The sequence below is a fragment of the Oncorhynchus masou genome, unplaced genomic scaffold (genome assembly GCF_036934945.1).
Source record: "Oncorhynchus masou masou isolate Uvic2021 unplaced genomic scaffold, UVic_Omas_1.1 unplaced_scaffold_2013, whole genome shotgun sequence".
Classification (NCBI taxonomy): domain Eukaryota; kingdom Metazoa; phylum Chordata; class Actinopteri; order Salmoniformes; family Salmonidae; genus Oncorhynchus; species Oncorhynchus masou.
Window position 1 is genome coordinate 41,056 of NW_027008502.1, and position 20,426 is coordinate 61,481.

At 43.0% G+C, this 20,426-nt stretch overlaps 1 protein-coding gene across 1 annotated transcript in view; it reads right to left on the reverse strand.

Moving 5' to 3' along the window:
- LOC135532766 (semaphorin-6D-like) overlaps nt 1-20,426 on the reverse strand; it is a 43,007-nt gene that overhangs the window by 11,811 nt on the left and 10,770 nt on the right. The window contains 14 exon segments of the mRNA XM_064960203.1: nt 2,030-2,107; nt 2,385-2,525; nt 3,904-3,937; nt 4,358-4,550; nt 4,553-4,568; nt 6,311-6,442; nt 6,786-7,003; nt 8,864-8,952; nt 9,315-9,434; nt 9,600-9,690; nt 9,815-9,916; nt 10,455-10,517; nt 13,060-13,232; nt 15,001-15,175. Of these exon segments, the coding sequence (XP_064816275.1) occupies nt 2,030-2,107; nt 2,385-2,525; nt 3,904-3,937; nt 4,358-4,550; nt 4,553-4,568; nt 6,311-6,442; nt 6,786-7,003; nt 8,864-8,952; nt 9,315-9,434; nt 9,600-9,690; nt 9,815-9,916; nt 10,455-10,517; nt 13,060-13,232; nt 15,001-15,175 (1,625 nt within the window).

Sequence of the window (20,426 nt, forward strand, 5' to 3'; positions counted from 1 at the left end):
AGCCAGAAAATCTATTTTTTTTAATGGATTGAGATGTAGTCTATATGAAGTCTAGCTGCTCTACAGCCCATGTTGTGCCCTAAAAACTCATATGGAACCCTGTAAATACATGTGTTTACTATAAAAACCTAAAATGTTGATACAGATACCTGTCATTGAAATGAAAAGTAATTTTGGGGAATATACGGTTTCTACATTATGTAAAAGCACTATTTTCCTATTGAGATGCATTACATCGAAAATTGTTCACTGTCTCTTTAAGAGCATTTGTGATGATGTCATGCAGGACATCTCTCATTCAAATCAAATACAATTTTATTGGTCACGTACGCATACTTAGCAGATGTTATTGCGGGTGTAGTCGAAATGCTTGTGCCATTCATTGTTCCATTCATTCATTGATCATTGATCTCCTGAAGAAGCTATTCCCTTTCCTTTCTTTCTGTGCCTCCAAATGTTTGGATATACTGCTAAAGTTACCAGGTCATTTGCTAGGTAGCTAATGAGCTAACAAACATGACTGAACAAGGTGTGAAACAAATGTGTCCCGCCAATAGTTTTAGAAAGGCCCGTGACATGGTTTATGAATGTAAAATGTGTCCTGCCAATAGTTTTAGAAAGACCCGTGACATGGTTTATGAATGTAAAATGTGTCCCGCCAATAGTTTTAGAAAGGCCCGTGACATGGTTTATGAATGTAAAATGTGTCCCTCCAATAGTTTTAGAAAGGCCCGTGACATGGTTTATGAATGTAAAATGTGTCCCGCCAATAGTTTTAGAAAGAATGTATGGTTTATGAAAGGCCCGTGACATGGTTTAAAATGTGTCCCTCCAACAGTTTTAGAAATACATGTTTATGAATGTAAAATGAAAGTTTTTATGAATGTAAAATGTGTCCCGTGACATGGTTTATGAATGTAAAATGTGTCCCGCCAATAGTTTTAGAAAGGGCCGTGACATGGTTTATGAATGTAAAATGTGTCCCGCCAATAGTTTTAGAAAGGGCCGTGACATGGTTTATGAATGTAAAATGTGTCCCGCCAATAGTTTTAGAAAGGGCCCATGGTTTATGAATGTAAAATGTGTCCCTCCAATAGTTTTAGAAAGGGCCGTGAATAGTTTTAGAACATGGTTTATGAATGTAAAATGTGTCCCGTGACATGGTTTATGAATGTAAAATGTGTCCCTCCAATAGTTTTAGAAAGGCCCGTGACATGGTTTATGAATGTAAAATGTGTCCTCCATGTGTCCCTAGTTTTAGAAAGGCAATGTTTTAAAAAGTGTCCCTCCAATAGTGACATGGTTTATGAATGTAAAATGTGTCCCTCCAATAGGTTTTGAGAAAGGCCCCAAATAGTTTTACATGGTTTATGAATGTAAAATGTGTCCCTCCAATGTGTCATCCTGCCAATAGTTTTAGAAGTTTTAGAATAGGGTACTCGAACTGGCATGGTTTATGAATGTAAAATGTCCATGCCAATAGTTAGAAAGACCCGTGACATGGTTTATGAATGTAAAATGTGTCCTGCCAATAGTTTTAGAAAGGCCCGTGACATGGTTTATGAATGTAAAATGTGTCCCGCCAATAGTTTTAGAAAGACCCGTGACATGGTTTATGAATGTTTTAGAAAGGCCCGTGACATGGTTTATGAATGTAAAATGTGTCCTAGTTTTAGAAAGACCCGTGATCCCTGGCCGGAAGAGATAAATGTTGCTCCAGTAATATGAGTCAGATCTTTTAAAATGTTTGGGCTAAAAACAAGCAGTTTCCACTGGAATTATGGTGCAATCATGGTGCTAATGAATCTGCGCTCGGGAAACAACGTTACAACGAAGCCTTATCATTACAAACATTATTATTAAAAATAAAGAAAAACAAATATTGGATTTTTTGTGGTTGCACTGGTGCTCCCAAATTGAAAACTCCAGGTCGCACAGCAAAATATTTTGTTGCATATGAGATCAAATTGATCACACTTTAGGGTCCTGAGTATTCATACTATTTAGCATTGTAATACTTGGTACTCACAGAACTCCAGGCAGGATCCTCTCACAGGCTCCATGAGGCATCCAGCCACAGTAGGGGTCCCTGGACGCTATACAAGACCTAGGGGAAAAACACAACACAGGGTTAACATATATCTGTAAATATACAGTTCACCATACAGGGTTAAATAGGCAGCACCAGTTAACCTCTGTCTGGCTGTATATTAACCAGTGTGCTACAGGTACTCAGTGTTTATGACATGTAGATAGAGAAAAAACATCAATAAACACACAAACCTGTGACCAGGTACAGCAGAAAGTATCCTTGGAGTGGAGTGTGTGCATGTTTCTGAATGTGCGTGTGTGTGTGTGTCTGTATGTGTCTGTGTCTGACTCACTTGTGGCAGTTAGTGTGTCGCTCACAGCGGCTGAGAGGCATGCGAACCACACAGCTAGAGAAAGCTACATACACACTGTGTGTGTCTCTGTCAACATGGAGCGACAAAATATGCCTGTCATCCTCACTGTTAGACAGACACCTGGGAGACAGAGAGAAGAAAAGAGGGGGAAGAGATAGGTTGGGAGAGGAGAGGGAGTAGGGGAGAGAGAGAGAAAGGGAGGGTGGTGGAGGGGGAGACAGAGAGGAGAGTCAGAAATCAGATTACAGGTTACTTGATCGGTTGTTTATCAGAAAGGCCTGTCTACGGTTTCACTCTCCAGATGTAATCACAGTGGCACTGTTTAGCCCTGATACCCTTACTGACAGGAGAGAACGAGAGACTGAGAGGAAGACAGAGGAGAGAGAGAGAGAGAGAGAGAGAGAGAGAGAGAGAGAGAGAGAGAGAGAGAGAGAGAAAGAGAGAGAGAGGAGAGAGAGAGAGAGAGAGAGAGAGAGAGAGAGAGAGAGAGAGAGAGAGACAGGGAAAGACAGGAGAGAGAGACTGAAAGGAAGAAAGAGGAGAGCGAGAGACTGAGAGGAAGACAGTGGAGAGAGAGAGAGACAGGAGAGAACGAGAGACTGAGAGGAAGACAGAGGAGAGAGAGAGAGAGAGCGAGAGAGAGCGAGAGAGAGAGAGAGAGCGAGAGAGAGAGACAGGGAAAGACAGGAGAGAGAGAGAAACAGGGAAAGACAGGAGAGAGAGACTGAAAGGAAGAAAGACTGAGAGAGAGGAGAGAGAGAGAGAGAGAGAGAGAGAGAGAGAGAGAGAGAAAGACAGAGAGAGAGAGGGAAAGAGAGAGAGACTGAGAGGAAGACAGGAGAGAGAGAGCAAGAGAGAAGAAAGAGGATAGCGAGAGAGACAGAGAGAGAGAGACAGGAGAGACAGGAGAGAGAGACTGAGGAAGGAAAGACAGGGTGAGAGACACACTGAAAGGAAGACAGAGTGAGAGATGAGACCAAAAAAGAGAAGACAGTGAGAGACAGAGACTAAGAGAGAGACACAAAGAGAGAAGAGAGAGAAGAAGAAAGAGTAGGAGTGTTCCGTACTTGGCTCTGTTGAGAGACTCCTCCAAGAGGATGAGGGACAGAGGAAGAGCGAGAGACCAATGACAGAAGAAGAACCAGAGTTGTCCAGAGCTGTCAGCCTGTAGAGACAGACAGACAGAAAGGAGGACAGAGACTTCAGAGGAATTAGACAGATTTAAAGGCCATGAGGATCTAGAGCATTTTGATTTTGTTTTTTGTTGATTGTTACCTGAGTCTTGGTGAGACAGTCCATGAGGGGGAGACTGAGACTCTGGGTCTTATGGAAGAGGTGAGAGTGAGACACACAGCGTGAAAGAGAAAAACACAGAGTGAGAGATGAGACCAAAAAAGAGAACGTACAGTGAGAGACAGAGACTAAGAGAGAGACACAAAGAGAGTAAGAGAGAGAGACAGTGTGTGTAGAGACGTGACCATAGTGAGTGTATCCGTACTTGGCTCTGTTGAACAGGTCAATCTCCTCCAATACTGTAGGTATATGCTGTCAGGTTTAGGGACAGGGCTTGGGTCAGGGTTAAGTCTTGGCTAGAACCTTGGGCTTGGGTCAGGGTTAGAGACACCACGCCATACTGTAGGTATAGCCTGGGCTGAACCAATGAACAGCACCTGGGCTTGTGTCAGTTACCATGTGGACATTAGCCATACTGTAGGTATAGTCCACCAGGGTTAGCCAGGGCTGTCAGCCTGTACCTAGAGAGACAAGGACAAGACAGGAGGACAGTCAGACTTCAGTAGGAATTATCAAGACAGTATTTAAAGGCCATCCGGGCTTGGGTCAGGGTCTACAAATGACATTTTGATTTGGGCTTTTTGTTGATTGTTACCTGGGAATTTAGAGGTTACAAGCAACTCTTGCAATGTGTGGTATAGTTGTCTGTGTGTGCTTACCTGGGCTTGGGTCAGGGTTACCTGACATACTGTAGGTATAGCGTGTCTTGGTGAACCAGGGCTCATCTCCTGGGTTAGGGTCACGGAGGAGTCCATGACCTGGGTGAGACTTGATGAGGTATAGTACCTGGGTCTCATCAGGGAACTCTATAGAGGTCTTATAGGACTACCTGGCCTGGGTCAGGGTTAGAGACCCGCACAGCAGCCTGGCCTGGAGTCATAGGGGTACCTGAGAGGGGTCACTGTAGGTATAACCTGGGTCACACATGTTAGCCCAGCTACCATACCCTGGGTAGGGTAATAATGTTGACTATTGAATTGAACTAAGGTAGAGGGGTTAGGGTATGAGAGAGGAGCAGATGCCTGTCAGGACAACAAAGAGGTACGTACCTGGGCTGGGTCAGGGTTAGTATCACTGTAAACATAAAGTCATAACAGGGATTAGAATGTTACATTATTTACCTGGGCCATAATGAGCAGCTCTGTGGACTTACCTGGGTGGGGTCAGGGTTAGAGCTGACATACTGTAGGTATAGTACCTGGGCTTGGGTAAATATGCATACGCGGGTTAGAGACTAAATATCAGATTTAGAATTATTTACATACTGTGCCTGGGCTTAGGTCAGGGTAATACCTGTGTGTGTATAGTACCTGGGTTGTGTGTGTGTGTGTACCTGTGTGTTAGACTGTGTGTGTAGTGTGTCAGTACATGACATACTGTGGTGGTCATAGACCATGTCTCTCTTGTTAAAGAGGGTTTATCTCAGGGTTATGACATGTACCTGGGCTTGGGTCAAAACTCATGCTGTAGGTTATACCTGTGGGTCACAATACAGTACCTGCCAGGGTTAGAGACTGCATCAGGTAAACCTGAAGGATGGGTAGGTATGTACCTGGTTGTTACTGTGGTAGACCTGGGCTTGGGTCAGGGTACACATACTGAGGTACATACCTGGGCTTGGGTCAGGGGTGACATACTGGGTTAGTAGGGCTGACATACACTACTGAGACATACTGGGCTTGGGTCAGGGTTAGAGACTGACATACACTAAAGGTACAGGTACATACCTGGGTTTGGGTAATAGGTTTGGGTAAAGGTACAGGTACATACCTGGGTTTGGGTAGGTACATACCTGGGGGAAAGGTTTTGGGTAAAGGTACAGGTACATACCTGGGTTTGGGGAAAGGTACAGGTACATACCTGGGTTTGGGTAAAGGTACAGGTACATACCTGGGTTTGGTTACATACCTGGGTTGGGGTATAAGGTACAGGTACATACCTAGGTTTGGGTAAAGGTACAGGTACATACCTAGGTTTGGGTAAAGGTACAGGTACATACCTGGGTTTGGGTAAAGGTACAGGTACATACCTGGGTTAGGGAAAGGTACAGGTACATACCTGGGTTTGGGTAAAGGTACAGGTACATACCTGGGTTAGGGTAAAGGTACAGGTACATACCTGGGTTAGGGAAAGGTACAGGTACATACCTTTGGGTAAAGGTACAGGTACATACCTGGGTTTGGGTAAAGGTACAGGTAAAGGTACAGGTATATACCTGGGCTTGGGTCAGGTTTGACATACCTGGGTAAACCTGGTACAGGTACATACATACTGGGTTTTGGGTAAAGGTACAGGTACATACCTGGGTTTTGGGTAAAGGTACAGGTACATACCTGGGTTTGGGTAAAGGTACAGGTACATACCTGGGTTTGGGAAAGGTAAATACCTGGTTACAGGTACATACCTGGGTTTGGGTAAAGGTACAGGTACATACCTGGGTTTGGGTAAAGGTACAGGTACATACCTGGGTTTGGGTAAAGGTACAGGTACATACCTGGGTTAGGGAAAGGTACAGGTACATACCTGGGTTTGGGTAAAGGTACAGGTACATACCTGGGTTTGGGTAAAGGTACAGGTACACACCTGGGTTAGGTAAAGGTACAGGTACATACCTGGGTTTGGGCAGTCTCTCCTCTGGGAAGGCGGTCCAGACAGAGTCAGGTGTTTTCTGTTCTTTAAATCGTCCTCTGAACACCTTCTCTATGTCATCCATGGAGAACGCACACACTGCAGACCCTGGGATACTGAAGAGAGAGGAACACAACCACACACTGTTACACAACTACTATTAACTATAGCTACTAATATACACACTGTAGGCCCTAGGATACTGAGGAGAGAGGAACACAACCACACACTGTTACAAAACTACTATTAACTAGATATGGAGAAAACACACACAACAAGAGATTCACAATAACAACACATCTGTTACACCAATATTAGAAAGAGTGTAGCCCAAATGGCACCCTATTCCCGTATAGTGAACCACTTTGACCAGATCCCTATGGTCCCTAGTCAAAAGTAGTGCACTATACAGGGAATAGGGTGCCATTTGGGATGCAGCCTCAGCGTGTCCATCCTTACCTGTTCATCTGTGTAGTGAAGACTCCCACCACAGAAGGAACTCCGTTGATGTTGATGATGTCAGTGATGGACTGTAGAACATCGAAGTAGAAGAACGATTCTCCAGGAACAGAACAGTTGAGTCTGGCCTTGACGAAGGACGTCCAGTGTTTCTCCAACACACGCTGAGACCCGCCTACGTCGTTCTTACAGATACGAGCCACTCTGGAGTAGACGGCCTGGAAAGGAAAGGGGGAGCAGGGGGAGAGAGAGACTCTGCAATCAGCATTACTAAAACACTTCCGCCCTCTGAATAAGACATCTGCCTCATCCTGTGGCCTCACAGTGTGACGCACACTGACGCATACACAAGCACACGCGCGGGCGCACACACATGCTTATCCAGGACCCTGTGTCAGAGAGGACATTTGTTTGAAGCTCCGATTGAACAAACACCTCACACTCACACCTCTTAGCCCTAAACCTGATTCACACACACCTCTTCACTCAGTCTGATTAACCTTGGACTAGGACAGAGCTGGGCTATAGGACTGGACTATATGATAGGGACTGGGCTATAGGGCTGGGCTATAGGACGGTGCTATTTGATAGGTACTGGGCTATAGGACTGGGCTATAGGACTGGGCTATAGGACGGTTCTATATGATAGGGGCTGGACTGTAGGACGGTGCTATATGATAGGTACAGGGCTATAGGACTGGGCTATAGGACGGTGCTATATGATAGGGACTGGGCTATATGATAGGGACTGGGCTATATGACAGGGACTGGGCTATAGGATGGTGCTATAAGATGGGGCTATATGATAGGGAGTGGGCTATAGGACTGGAATTGGGCTATAGTATGGGGCTACATGATAGGGTCTGGGCTATAGGACGGGGACTGGGCTATAGGATGGGGCTATATGATAGGGACTGGGCTATATGATAGGGACTGGGCTATATGACGGGGACTGGGCTATAGGACGGGGCTATATGATAGGGACTGGGCTAGATCTCTGGGTGTTGGGCTGTAGGGGACTAGGGCTAGGGCTCTGGGTGTTGGAGTGTTGGGGACTAGGTCTAGAGCTCTGGGTGTTGGAGTGTGGGGGACTAGGGCTAGAGCTCTGGGTGTTGGACTGTGGGGGACTAGAGCTAGAGCTCTGGGTGTTGGAGTGTGGGGGACTAGGGCTAGAGCCCTGGGTGTTGGAGTGTGGGGGACTAGGGCTAGAGCTCTGGGTATTGGAGTGTGGGGGACTAGGGCTAGAGCTCTGGGTGTTGGACTGTGGGGGACTAGAGCTAGAGCTCTGGGAGTTGGACTAGGGCTAGAGCTCTGGGTGTTGGACTGTGGGGGACTATAGCTAGAGCTCTGGGTGTTGGAGTGTGGGGGACTAGGGCTAGAGCTATTGTGGTTTAAATGAAGCGTGTGAAGCAGTCAGCAGAAACAGCTTAAATAATTGACCAGTGCAAAGCTCCATCTGCCCAGGTGTTATCCCAGACCCATCAGCATCGACACACACACACAGGAACACACACAAACACACATCCCAGCATTAGTAGCGCTAAAATATTTATCATCCCACGGTTTCAGCCTGGCCGCCCATTCTCTGAATGATGCATCATGGGTAAATATGAGGCCTGTGGTGGCTAAAGCAACTAACAACTGCAGAAAACATCCATTACCACCAAGGGTGTGTGTGTGTGTGTGTGTGTGTGTGTGTGTGTGTGTGTGTGTGTGTGTGTGTGTGTGTGTGTGTGTGTGTGTGTGTGTGTGTGTGTGTGAATCCTCTCCATGGTTAAAGGGTTTACATGTAAAGTAGTTTGACCTACAGTTCAGTCACTACCAAACTACACCTTACACATTCTGCTGTACTCTGCACTTTTCTACAACACTGTCTGTTGTCTGGTAATATAGTGTTTTCTATTTATAATACATCAATATTTATAATACACAATGTTGTCTAGTAAACTGTGTGTGTGTGTGTGTGTGTGTGTGTGTGTGTGTGTGTGTGTGTGTGTGTGTGTGTGTGTGTGTGTGTGTGTGTGTGTGTGTGTGTGTGTGTGTGTGTGTGTGTGTGTGTGTGTGTGTGTGTGTGTTACCTTGCCCAAGTTGTTGTGTTCTGCTGCGATCTCTCTGTAGAAGAAGTAGACATAGTTCCCATAATCCACTGCATGCAGGAAATGGGGCTCTGGAAGAGAGAGGGGACAGTGGTTTGTGTTGTCTCTTTTTTTCTCTCCCTCTACTTCTACCTGTCTATACATAACTACCCCTGTCTATACATAACTACCCCTGCCTATACATAACTACCTCTGTCTACACATAACTACCTCTGTCCTCCCTTCAACTCTGTCTCTCTCTGTTCTCCTCCCCTCTCCCTCCTTCCCCACTTCTCTCTCTCTCTCTGCATCCATCCTGAATATTTCAGTGTTCCTGTAACAGCTGCATGTAAAAGAGTTGACCTAGATAGTGTGACAGAGCAGAGCTACAGGACGTCTTCGCAGGACAGGGACATGGACAGAGTCTGTGGTCAACACACACTGCTATGTTTACCTTTCAGCCATTTGGAGTCGTATTTGATAGTCCTGAGGGCCGAGCCGTCACCCATACTACGGTAGATCACTGCGTCGCTCGCCAGGAAGTCAGCAACCGTTGCCGAGTACAGCTTCCCGTCTGAAACAACACACACACACACGCACAGGTCAGACAAACACATTCCATTCTGTCAGACTGGACATGTGGATCTAACACCCTAGTTCAAACTGTTTGTTTACAGACTGACTTATGAACCCTAGTTGCTATGGCCACAGTGTGTGTGTGTGTGTGTGTGTGTTATACCAGCGAACAGAGCGACGTTGGTCTGCTTGGCGTCAAACGGGCATCGTGCCAGTCCGCTGATTTCCTCCCCATCAAACTCCAGGTTATCCAGCTACACACAGACACACATGCACTCCGTTAACAAAGACGCGGACGGCATAGTAAACAATAGGTGCTTATGGAGGCAGAGCGGGAGGGAGAGAGAATGTTTCTCACACACCCTGCTGTTGTCTTACCCTGTAGTACCGGCACATGGGGTTGAAGCCGTTTGTTCCACAGATGAACACCAGGTCATCATTTCTGGGAACCAGAACCTTGATGTAGTTATGACACTCATCCTGGAGGGAGAGAGAGAGAGAGAGAGAGAGGAGATCATATTATAAACCGTTTAGGCAGTAGCTATAAAGGCAGCTATAGCCAGTAGCTATAATGGCAGCTATAGCCAGTAGCTATAATGGCAGCTATAGCCAGTAGCTATAATGGCAGCTATAGCCAGTAGCTATAATGGCAGCTGTAGCCAGTAGCTATAATGGCAGCTGTAGCCAGTAGCTATAATGGCAGCTGTAGCCAGTAGCTATAATGGCAGCTGTAGCCAGTAGCTATAATGGCAGCTGTAGCCAGTAGCTATAATGGCAGCTGTAGCCAGTAGCTATAATGGCAGCTGTAGCCAGTAGCTATAATGGCAGCTGTAGCCAGTAGCTATAATGGCAGCTATAGCCAGTAGCTATAATGGCAGCTATAGCCAGTAGCTATAATGATAAGACATTATGAGGTGAGAGGTCAAGCCGAGAGTAGAGAGTCTATAGTAGTCAGTAGAAAGCCAGTGTGTAGTAATTATAGAAACATAGTATATTAGTAAGTATAGTAAAGTCTTACTCTGTGTTTCCCCTTCATGGCACAGTTCTTTCTGTCTGCCTCGCCTGACCTCCATGTTAACTTCTGTAAACATCAACACACATATTGAGGCACATACATTCAGGCAAGCACAAACATACACAATTCAGCATTTGGGATTTCCCACACTGGACAACTTTTTACAGCTGTTGATAAGTCATTGATAACAATCTGCAAAAACAATGTCATGTCATTACATGAAGATGTAATGGGGGATCATAGCTATATTCAATCAAAGTTTACTTAAAAACCTGTTTAACCTTTTATCATGCTTGGCGTCTTGATGGATTTGTCCAAAATCGTGTTACATAAAAAGTTACTTTTCTGTCCTTGCATTTATGGCAGCGCAAGTTGTCGTTATATCATATACTGTATTAAGCAGTAATCAGTTCAATTAGACATTGAACTTTAACCCTGTAAGAATCCTGGATATAGCTGTTGGACAGTCTCAGAAATGCAGTGTAACCATTTCTTGTCTCCTTATGTTCCAGGGTGAAAACTGTTTTTATGGGCACACAAATCCAAAATAATGTATGTGATTGCAAAAGTTCTAACCGAAAGAGTCAGCGTACCTTGATACTTAAAACCTAAATTGATCATTTATTTATTTCACCTTTATTTAACCAGGTTGGCAAGTTGAGAACAAGTTCTCATTTACAACTGTGACCTGGCCAAGATAAAGCAAAGCAGTTCGACACATACACCGACACAGAGTTACACATGGAGTAAAACAAACACAGTCACTAATACAGTAGAAACAAGTCTATATACGATGTGAGCAAATGAGGTGAGATAAGGGGGGTAAAGGCAAAAAATGGTGGCAAAGTAAATACAATATAGCAAGTAAAACACTGGAATGGTAGATTTGCAGTGGAAGAATGTGCAAAGTAGAAATAAAAATAATGGGGTGCAAAGGAGCAAAATAAATAAATAAATAAAATAAATACAGTAGGGAAAGAGGTAGTTGTTTGGGCTAAATTATAGGTGGGCTATGTACAGGTGCAGTATCTGTGAGTTGCTCTGAAAGTTGGTGCTTAACTCTTGGTGCTTGGGGGCAGTATTTTCATTTTTGGAAAGAAAAAGTTCCCGTTTTAAAAGGGATATTTTGTCAGGAAAAGATGCTAGAATATGCATATAATTGACAGCTTTCAATAGAAAACACTCTAACGTTTGAGGATGGATTCTAAACAACGTTTGTCATGTTTCTGTCGATATTATGGCGCTAATGTGGAATATTTTTCGGCGTTGTGGTGACCGCAATTTCCGGGTGATTTCTCAGCCAAATGTGAAGAACAAACTGAGCTCTTTCACCTACAAAAATAATATTTTGGGAAAAATGAACTTTGGCTATCTACCTGGGAGTCTCGTGAGTGAAAACATCCGAAGTTCATCAAAGGTAAACTATTTAATTTGATTGCTTTTCTGATTTCAGAAAAGATCATCTGGTCCGGGAAGGAATTTTCTGAACGAACAGTTGTTGTGAAAGCGCATGCAATGCAACAACAGCCCGAGTGCTGGAAAAAAATCCTATTTTGGTGTCTCATTCGTTACACCGGTGAAGACAGTTGTTGCTGGATCCACGTTGGATCTAATATTCCTTGTGAATTGATGCGGATCATCTGTTGTTTCCTACTTGATTTACAGCAGGGTCTCGTTAGATTAAACAGAGAAAACTACTATGTAATGAGTTCATGTTTTCATGTGTTTTTGTACCTCCGATTGGGCATGGAGCAGCTGTGCGCAACACCAATGCTATTCCTATGAATTATTCTGGATATAATGCCAACAAATTACACAGCCTAGTGGGCTTATTGACATTATGATCTGGTAATGAAATAACGTGACAAAGATTTTTTATTTTATTGTGACAAAGACATTTTTTTTCTCCATGTTATACCTGCAATTTTAAACAATACAAGAGGCTTGAAGTAGCCTACTTGAAATTAAATTTGGAGCTCAGAAATTCAAGAACTGGAATAGGCCTACCTTGAAAACCTGGTGCTTGAAAATTATTTTTAATTCTTGTAGCCCATTTATAAGTTCTCCTGCTCCCTTATAATTATCTGTGATTTCATTTTTGATCCGTTTTTGTGAGAGATGTGGCCACAGTTTCCCACCACTTCAATGGAATTCAATTGAAGGGTGTTGCAGTACTCAGTAAAACCACGTGCAGTTATTATGGGGACATCTGTTGGCTTCCCATACAAAGTCTTCCATTAAAAAGGAACCTGTTTTTGGTCACTTTCTCATTATTAAACCAGGGATGGTGAGATTAATGTACCATTATTAATGGCTTTATTATGCATCCCTGGTCAACCACATAGGCTATCGAAACAACACCATGTATGCATCCAATCTATTTCATCTATGAAAAAACATTTCATTTTAGTTTCAAACCACTTTGAAATGTTGATCCCAATGTCACACATTGGCCCCATTATTTATAGAAAGAACCATTTCCACTCTCATTTATAGCCTGTTAATTATGTGATTGATGAGGTAGTTTTTTCTACAGACGACTTGTGTGTAACTCAGTGAGTAACTTGTGGTTAGACAGACAGACAAACTCAAAGACAGGCAGACTTACCCTGTAGGGAATGATCTCATTCCTGTAGGATTCTCGGAGACTCACTAGATACACCTGGTCTCTGCCAGCGATGAACAGTGTATCCTGTATCTTGGTCATCAGCTGGAAGTCCAGTCTGTGCTGTGACTCGTTCCCCGACGGACGACCTCGGAACACTGGGTACTGCCGCGAGACTGAAACACACATACACACGTTAGTTAGAGATCACGCACATGTAAGCTTTCAGAGTGCTACACACACACACTGGCTCTGAGGGCCACACACTATCAATCAGGTTATTGATTAAGCGTAAACATGTTGTGTGTTACAGCTTTATAGAAATGTCTCAGTAGTGTAATTCAGGCTGCTGATACAGCACGGTGGTCGCCTCAGGAATAGTAAACGAACAGAATTTTGTTGGTCCCCACAAGGTCAAATGCCATTTCTAGGGAATAGGGTTAGGGTTAGTAGTTAGGGTTTAGTTTAGGTTCAAGTTACAGTTAGGGTTAGGGTTAAGGTTTAGGGTTAGTAGTTTGGGTTTAGTTTAGGTTCAGGTTACAGTTAGGGTTAGTAGCCAGGGTTTAGTTTAGGTTCAGGTTACAGCTAGGGTTAAGGTTTAGGGTTAGTAGCTAGGGTTTAGTTTAGGTTCATTTAGGGTTAAGGTTTAGGGTTAGTAGTTAGGGTTTAGGTTCAGGTTACATTTAGGGTTAAGGTTTAGGGTTAGTAGTTAGGGTTTAGTTTAGGTGCCGGTTACAGTTAGGGTTAAGGTTTAGGGTTAGTAGCTAGGGTTTAGTTTAGGTTCAGGTTACAGTTAGGGTTAAGGTTTAGGGTTAGTAGCTAGGGTTTAGTTTAGGTTCAGGTTACAGTTAGGGTTAAGGTAAGGGTTAGTTTTTGGAAAATAGGTTTTTGAATGGGACTGAATTGTGCGTCCCCCCAAGGTTAGTTATACAAGACTGAGTGAGAGTGAGAGAGAGAGTTATGGTATGCCAGGTCAGCAGTATTCCCTGTGTACATCACAGAGGAAGGGAATCTAGTTAATGCCTGAGCTGACGATGGACAGGATTGATTTTAGACAGGGCATACTATGTCTGATCAGTCAGCACATTACATTACCATGAGGACCTTACAGTACACCATCAATACACTATTCACTGATACACATTACATTACCATGAAGACCTTACAGTACACCATCAATACACTATTCACTGAGGACCTTACACCATCAATACACTATTCACTGATACACCATCAATACACTATTCACTGATACACATTACATTACCATGAAGACCTTATACACCATCAATACACTATTCACTGATACACATTACATTACCATGAAGACCTTACAGTACACCATCAATACACTATTCACTGATACACATTACATTACCATGAGGACCTTACAGTACACCATCAATACACTATTCACTGATACACATTACATTACCATGAAGACCTTACAGTACACCATCAATACACTATTCACTGATACACATTACATTACCATGAAGACCTTACAGTACACCATCAATACACTATTCACTGATACACATTACATTACCATGAACACATTACATTACCATGACCTTACAGTACACCATCAATACACTATTCACTGATACACATTACATTACCATGAAGACACCATCAATACACTATTCACTGATACACCATCAATACACTATTCACTGATACACATTACATTACCATGAAGACCTTACAGTACACCATCAATACACTATTCACTGATACACATTACATTACCATGAAGACCTTACAGTACACCATCAATACACTATTCACTGATACATGCAGGACAATGGGACACATAATTCATGACAACAGGGTGCAGCATAAAAGCTGATTGGAAATTAAATTGTACTGAGACATGATGCTGCTGTCTTGTGAGTGAGACTAACCTGAGTGTGTGTGTACGTGCAGCGTGTGTGTACTCACAGTGTGCATCGACAGCGTCCAGGGGTATACTGTCCTCTGGGAAGCTGGCAGACATGGTGTGTGTGGCTGTAGCTAGCAGTATGCTGAGCAGAAGGCCTGCTCTCCAAACCATGACTGTTGCTGCTTTTGGTCTGAGACCACTCCTTCGCCTGGTTCTCACCCAACAAGATGTTACCTGGAAACACAGAGACGATCAGTCATGAAATACAGATACACACATGGTCAGGAAAGTCCAGAACTAACAGATTTCAGTATTGACACCAAATACCTGTATATTCTAAATCGCCAAAGAAATTATATTTTCCTCTGTCATTTTCTGTAATCGCTCTCTATATCTCTCTCTCACACACACACACACACACACACACACACACACACACACACACACACACACACACACACACACACACACACACACACACACACACACACACACACACACACACACACACACACACACCATTCTCTCTCTCTCTCTGAAGCCCTTTTACCAGGGACTATTGTACCCAGGTCTATTGTAGATCACATGATTGAATGTTTAGTGGTTTCAAGTTGAGATCATTTATGACATGAGCAGTATCTCGGACGACCTGATCAGCTAGTGTGTGTGTGTGTGTGTGTGTGTGTGTGTGTGTGTGTGTGTGTGTGTGTGTGTGAGAGCAGCCCTTTAGAGACGACGTGTGTGCATATTAATGAACGTCCAGTCAAATATTTATAAGACAAACAAATTATTCATGTGGACAGTCTGAACGGATATACACAATTTACCACTAGACACACACACACACACACACACACACACACACACACACACACACACACACACACACACACACACACACACACACACACACACACACACACACACACACACACACACACACACACACACACACACACACACACACACACACACACACACAGGGATGGATTAGCCAGCAGCACACTGAGACACACACACACAAACGTGTGCACACAAGCAGAGTATCCCAGAGTACCACTGATGAGCACATCATCTCTTTGTGCACACGCACGCACACACAGCCACACACACACAAACCAGTATTGACACGTTTTCAATTAGCCCAAGGTCCACCTGCTTCAGAGCAGAGCTAACTGGCAGCAGCCGGTGTGTCTGTCTGGGCAGCCCATTAGTATCTGATTGATCCAGTCAGGATGTATGCCTCACTAGGCTCGTATACATGTTCACCTATATGAACTATTATACTAACTACAACAGCCTCTATAGGTTAACACACCACAGCAGTTTACCTATGGAGCATTATATTATATCTCTACATCTAAGAAATATTAGATGTCATCGTTAGAGCAGCACAGATGACCAATGAGGATGAGGATGTCTGCGGGGGTCGGATGGAACAATCAACACACTGCAGACTAAATCTACTCTCCCTGTCTAATACTGTTAGCTGGCTGAATACACACAGCCTTAGATCTATGGTATCTATGTGGCCTGAGGAGAGTTATATCACTGTGGTGATGACAGAGAGAGACAGAGAGAGACAGAGAGAGACAGAGAGAGTCAAACCAAGCTGTATGACTGGCAGTGATGCATCACCAGCCACGATGGGGGTACACATGCACTACTGCACAACCAGCCCAGTGCCAGCTGGCAGAGCAGATCTGCTCTTCTCTTCAATTAGTGGTTTTAGTGGAGAAATTAGAGTTCTGAAAATCAGAGCAGAAAGATCTCTGATGATCTAACACACATTGATGAGGCTGGCTACAGGATATCCCATGCACAAATGATTCACTGATCCATACCAAAAAATTCATATAATCTATATAGAACGATTCATAGATCTATAACGAATGATTCACTGATCTGCAACTGTCAGCAATTTCATCCATTACCCTAATCAGTGAAGAAAAGGAATTGATATAGTGGAGAAAGAGAGACAAGTAGAGACAACTACATGGGGACATGCTGCTTTAGCTATTTAAAGGGGTAATGTGAGATATTGGCAATTAAGACCTTTTTCTACTTACCCAGAGTCAGATGAGCTCATGGGTACAATCTGTCTCTGCATGCAGTTTGAAGGAAGATGAAGGTACCGTTCCTTCAGAAACTATCCACACCCCTTGACTTTTTCCAAATGTTGTTGTGTTACAAAGTGGGATTAAAATGGATTTAATTATTATTATTTTTTTCAATGATCTACACAAAATACTCTGATGACAAAATGGAATATATATATATATATATATACATATGGAAAATAAACCACTAAGTAAGTATTCAACCCCCTCAGTCAATACATGTTAGAATCACATGTGGCAGTGATTACAGGTGTGAGTCTTCCTGGGTAAATCTCTAAGATCTTTGCTTACCTGGATTGTACAATATTTGCCCATTATTCTTTAAAAAAATTATCATGTCGGTTCTTGATCATTGCTAGACAGATATTTGCAAGTTTTGCCATGGATTTTCAAGCCGATTTAAGTCAAAACTGCAACTAGGTCACTTAGCAACATTCAATGTCATCTTGGTAAGCAACTCCAGGGTATATTTGGCCTTGTGATTTAGGTCATTGCCCTGCTAAAAGGTGAATTTGTCTCCCTGTGTCTGTGGGAAAACATACTGAATCAAGTTTTCCTATATGGTTTTGCCAGTGCTTAGCTCTATTCCATCTCTTTTTATCCTAAAAAAACTCCCTAGTCATTGCCGATGACAAGCATACCCATAACATGATGCAGCCACCACCATGTTTAAAAATATGAAGAGTGGTACTTAGTGATGTGCTGGATTTGCTCCAAACATAACACTTTGTATTCAGGACAAAACGTTTATTTCTTTGCCAATTTTCTTTGCAGTATTATTTTAAGTGCCGTCCTTACTGCCTATTCTGTACAGGCTTCCTTCTTTTCACTCTATAATTTATGTTAGTATTGTGGAGTAACTACAATGTTGTTGATCCATCCTCCGTTGTCTGATTCTACAGACATTTTAAACACTGTAACTGTTTTAAAGTCACCATTGGCCTCATGGTGAAATCCCTACGCAGTTTTCTTCCCTGGTCTTTGTGGTTGAATCTGTGCTTGAAAATCACTGCTCGACTGAGGGACCTTACATATAATTGTATGCAGGTGCGCATCTTTCATTGGAGACGGGGGGAACATGTCCCCTCCACATTTTGAAATTGCATTTTTGTCCGTCCCCCCCGTTTTATCATTGGAATGTGGTCCAACAACGAGGCACCGTGTGTGTGCTCCAGGGCCATGTGGTCAGGTAGGTTGTTTGGAGTGTTTATCTGACTGGATACAATTTTTTTTTTTTAAACACAAGTTATGTCCCCCCACTTCTAAAACCAAAGGTGCGCCCCTGATTGTATGTGTGGGGTACAGAGATGGGGTAGTCATTTAAACGCTATTATTGCACACAGAGTGAGTCCATGCAACTTATTATGTGACTTGTTGAGCACATTTTTACTCAAACTTATTTAGCCTTGCCTTAACAAAAGAGTTGAATACTTATTGACATTTCAGCTGTTCAGGTTGAATTCATTTGTAAACATTTCTAAAATCATAACTGCACTTTGACATTATGGGGTATTTATTGTGTGGAGATCAGTGACACCAAATCTCAAATGAACACATTTTAAATTCAGGCTGTAACACAACAAAATGTGGAAAAGGTCTAGCGCTGTGAATACTTTCTGAATGGACTGTAGTTTCACCAGTCGTTGCTAACTAGCATGAGCACAATGCCTGGAAGTCTACCAGAACAGCTAGCATGCTAGCTTAATTGCCAAAATCTGGCAATATCCCCACTGCTGTTGTTACTCTCCCTACAATCCAGACCTTCAAATCAATTCCAAAAAGTTGTCCAAGAGAAAATGTCTTGTTTTCCAAATGGTTCTCGAGACAACAACTGACAATTAAATCTCTAAGAAGAAAACAATGAATACAGATACAATCAATAAAGTATAAACCCTGGGAAAATGATATGAACATTACTATACTGCCTCAGGGCTGCCTCAAGATACAACAAGGCTCCTTTCACTGGTTAATCATTTATTTACAGGTAAATCATTCATCTCCCTTGTTAAGGATTATTTTTATTTATTTTTCCTTTTTTTCTTCTTTCTAACGCTCTCTTTTTCTCCCTTCCTTCATTCCCTATCCTTTCTCTTTTTCTCCCTTCCTTCATTCCCTATCCTTTCTCTTTTTCTCCCTTCCTTCATTCCCTATCTCTTTTTCTCCCTTCCTTCCTTCCCTATCCTTTCTCTTTTTCTCCCTTCCTCCTTCCTTCCCTATCCTTTCTCTTTTTCTCCCTTCCTTCCTTCATTCCCTATCCTTTCTTTTTTCTCCCTTCCTTCATTCCCTATCCTTTCTCTTTTCTCCCTTCCTTCATTCCCTATCTCTTTTTCTCCCTTCCTTCATTCCCTATCTCTTTTTCTCCCTTCCTTCCTTCCCTATCCTTTCTCTTTTTCTCCCTTCCTTCCTTCATTCCCTATCCTTTCTCATTTTCTCCCTTCCTTCATTCCCTATCCTTTCTCTTTTTCTCCCTTCCTTCATTCCCTATCCTTTCTCTTTTTCTCCCTTCCTTCATTCCCTATCCTTTCTCATTTTCTCCCTTCCTTCATTCCCTATCTCTTTTTCTCCCTTCATTCCCTATCCTTTCTCTTTTTCTTCCTTCATTCCCTATCCTTTCTCTTTTTCTCCCTTCCTTCATTCCCTATCCTTTCTCTTTTTCTCCCTTCCTTCATTCCCTATCCTTTCTCTTTTTCTCCCTTCCTTCCCTTCCCTATCTCTTTTCATTCCCTATTTTCTCCTCCTTCCTTCATTCCCTATCTCTCTCTTTTTCTCCCTTCCTTCATTCCCTATCTCTCTCTTTTTCTCCCTTCCTTCATTCCCTATCCTTTCTCTTTTTCTCCCTTCCTTCCTTCCCTATCCTTTCTCTTTTTCTCCCTTCCTTCATTCCCTATCCTTTCTCTTTTTCTCCCTTCCTTCATTCCCTATCCTTTCTCTTTTTCTCCCTTCCTTCATTCCCTATCCTTTCTCTTTTTCTCCCTTCCTTCATTCCCTATCTCTCTCTTTTTCTCCCTTCCTTCATTCCCTATCTCTCTCTTTTTCTCCCTTCCTCCATTCCCTATCCTTCTCTTTTTCTCCCTTCCTTCATTCCTTCCTTCATTCCTTCCTTCCTTCCTTCCTTCCCCCTATCCTTTCTCTTTTTCTCCCTTCCTTCCCTATCCTTTCTTTTTCTCCCTTCCTTCATTCCCCATCCTTTCTCTTTTTCTCCCTTCCTTCATTCCCTCCTCTCTCTTTTTCTCCCTTCATTCTCTATCCTTTCTCCTTTTCTCCCTTCCTTCATTCCCTATCCTCTCTCTTTTCTCCTTCCTTCATTCCCTATCCTTTCTCTTTTCTCCCTTCCTTCATTCCCTATCCTTTCTCTTTTTCTCCCT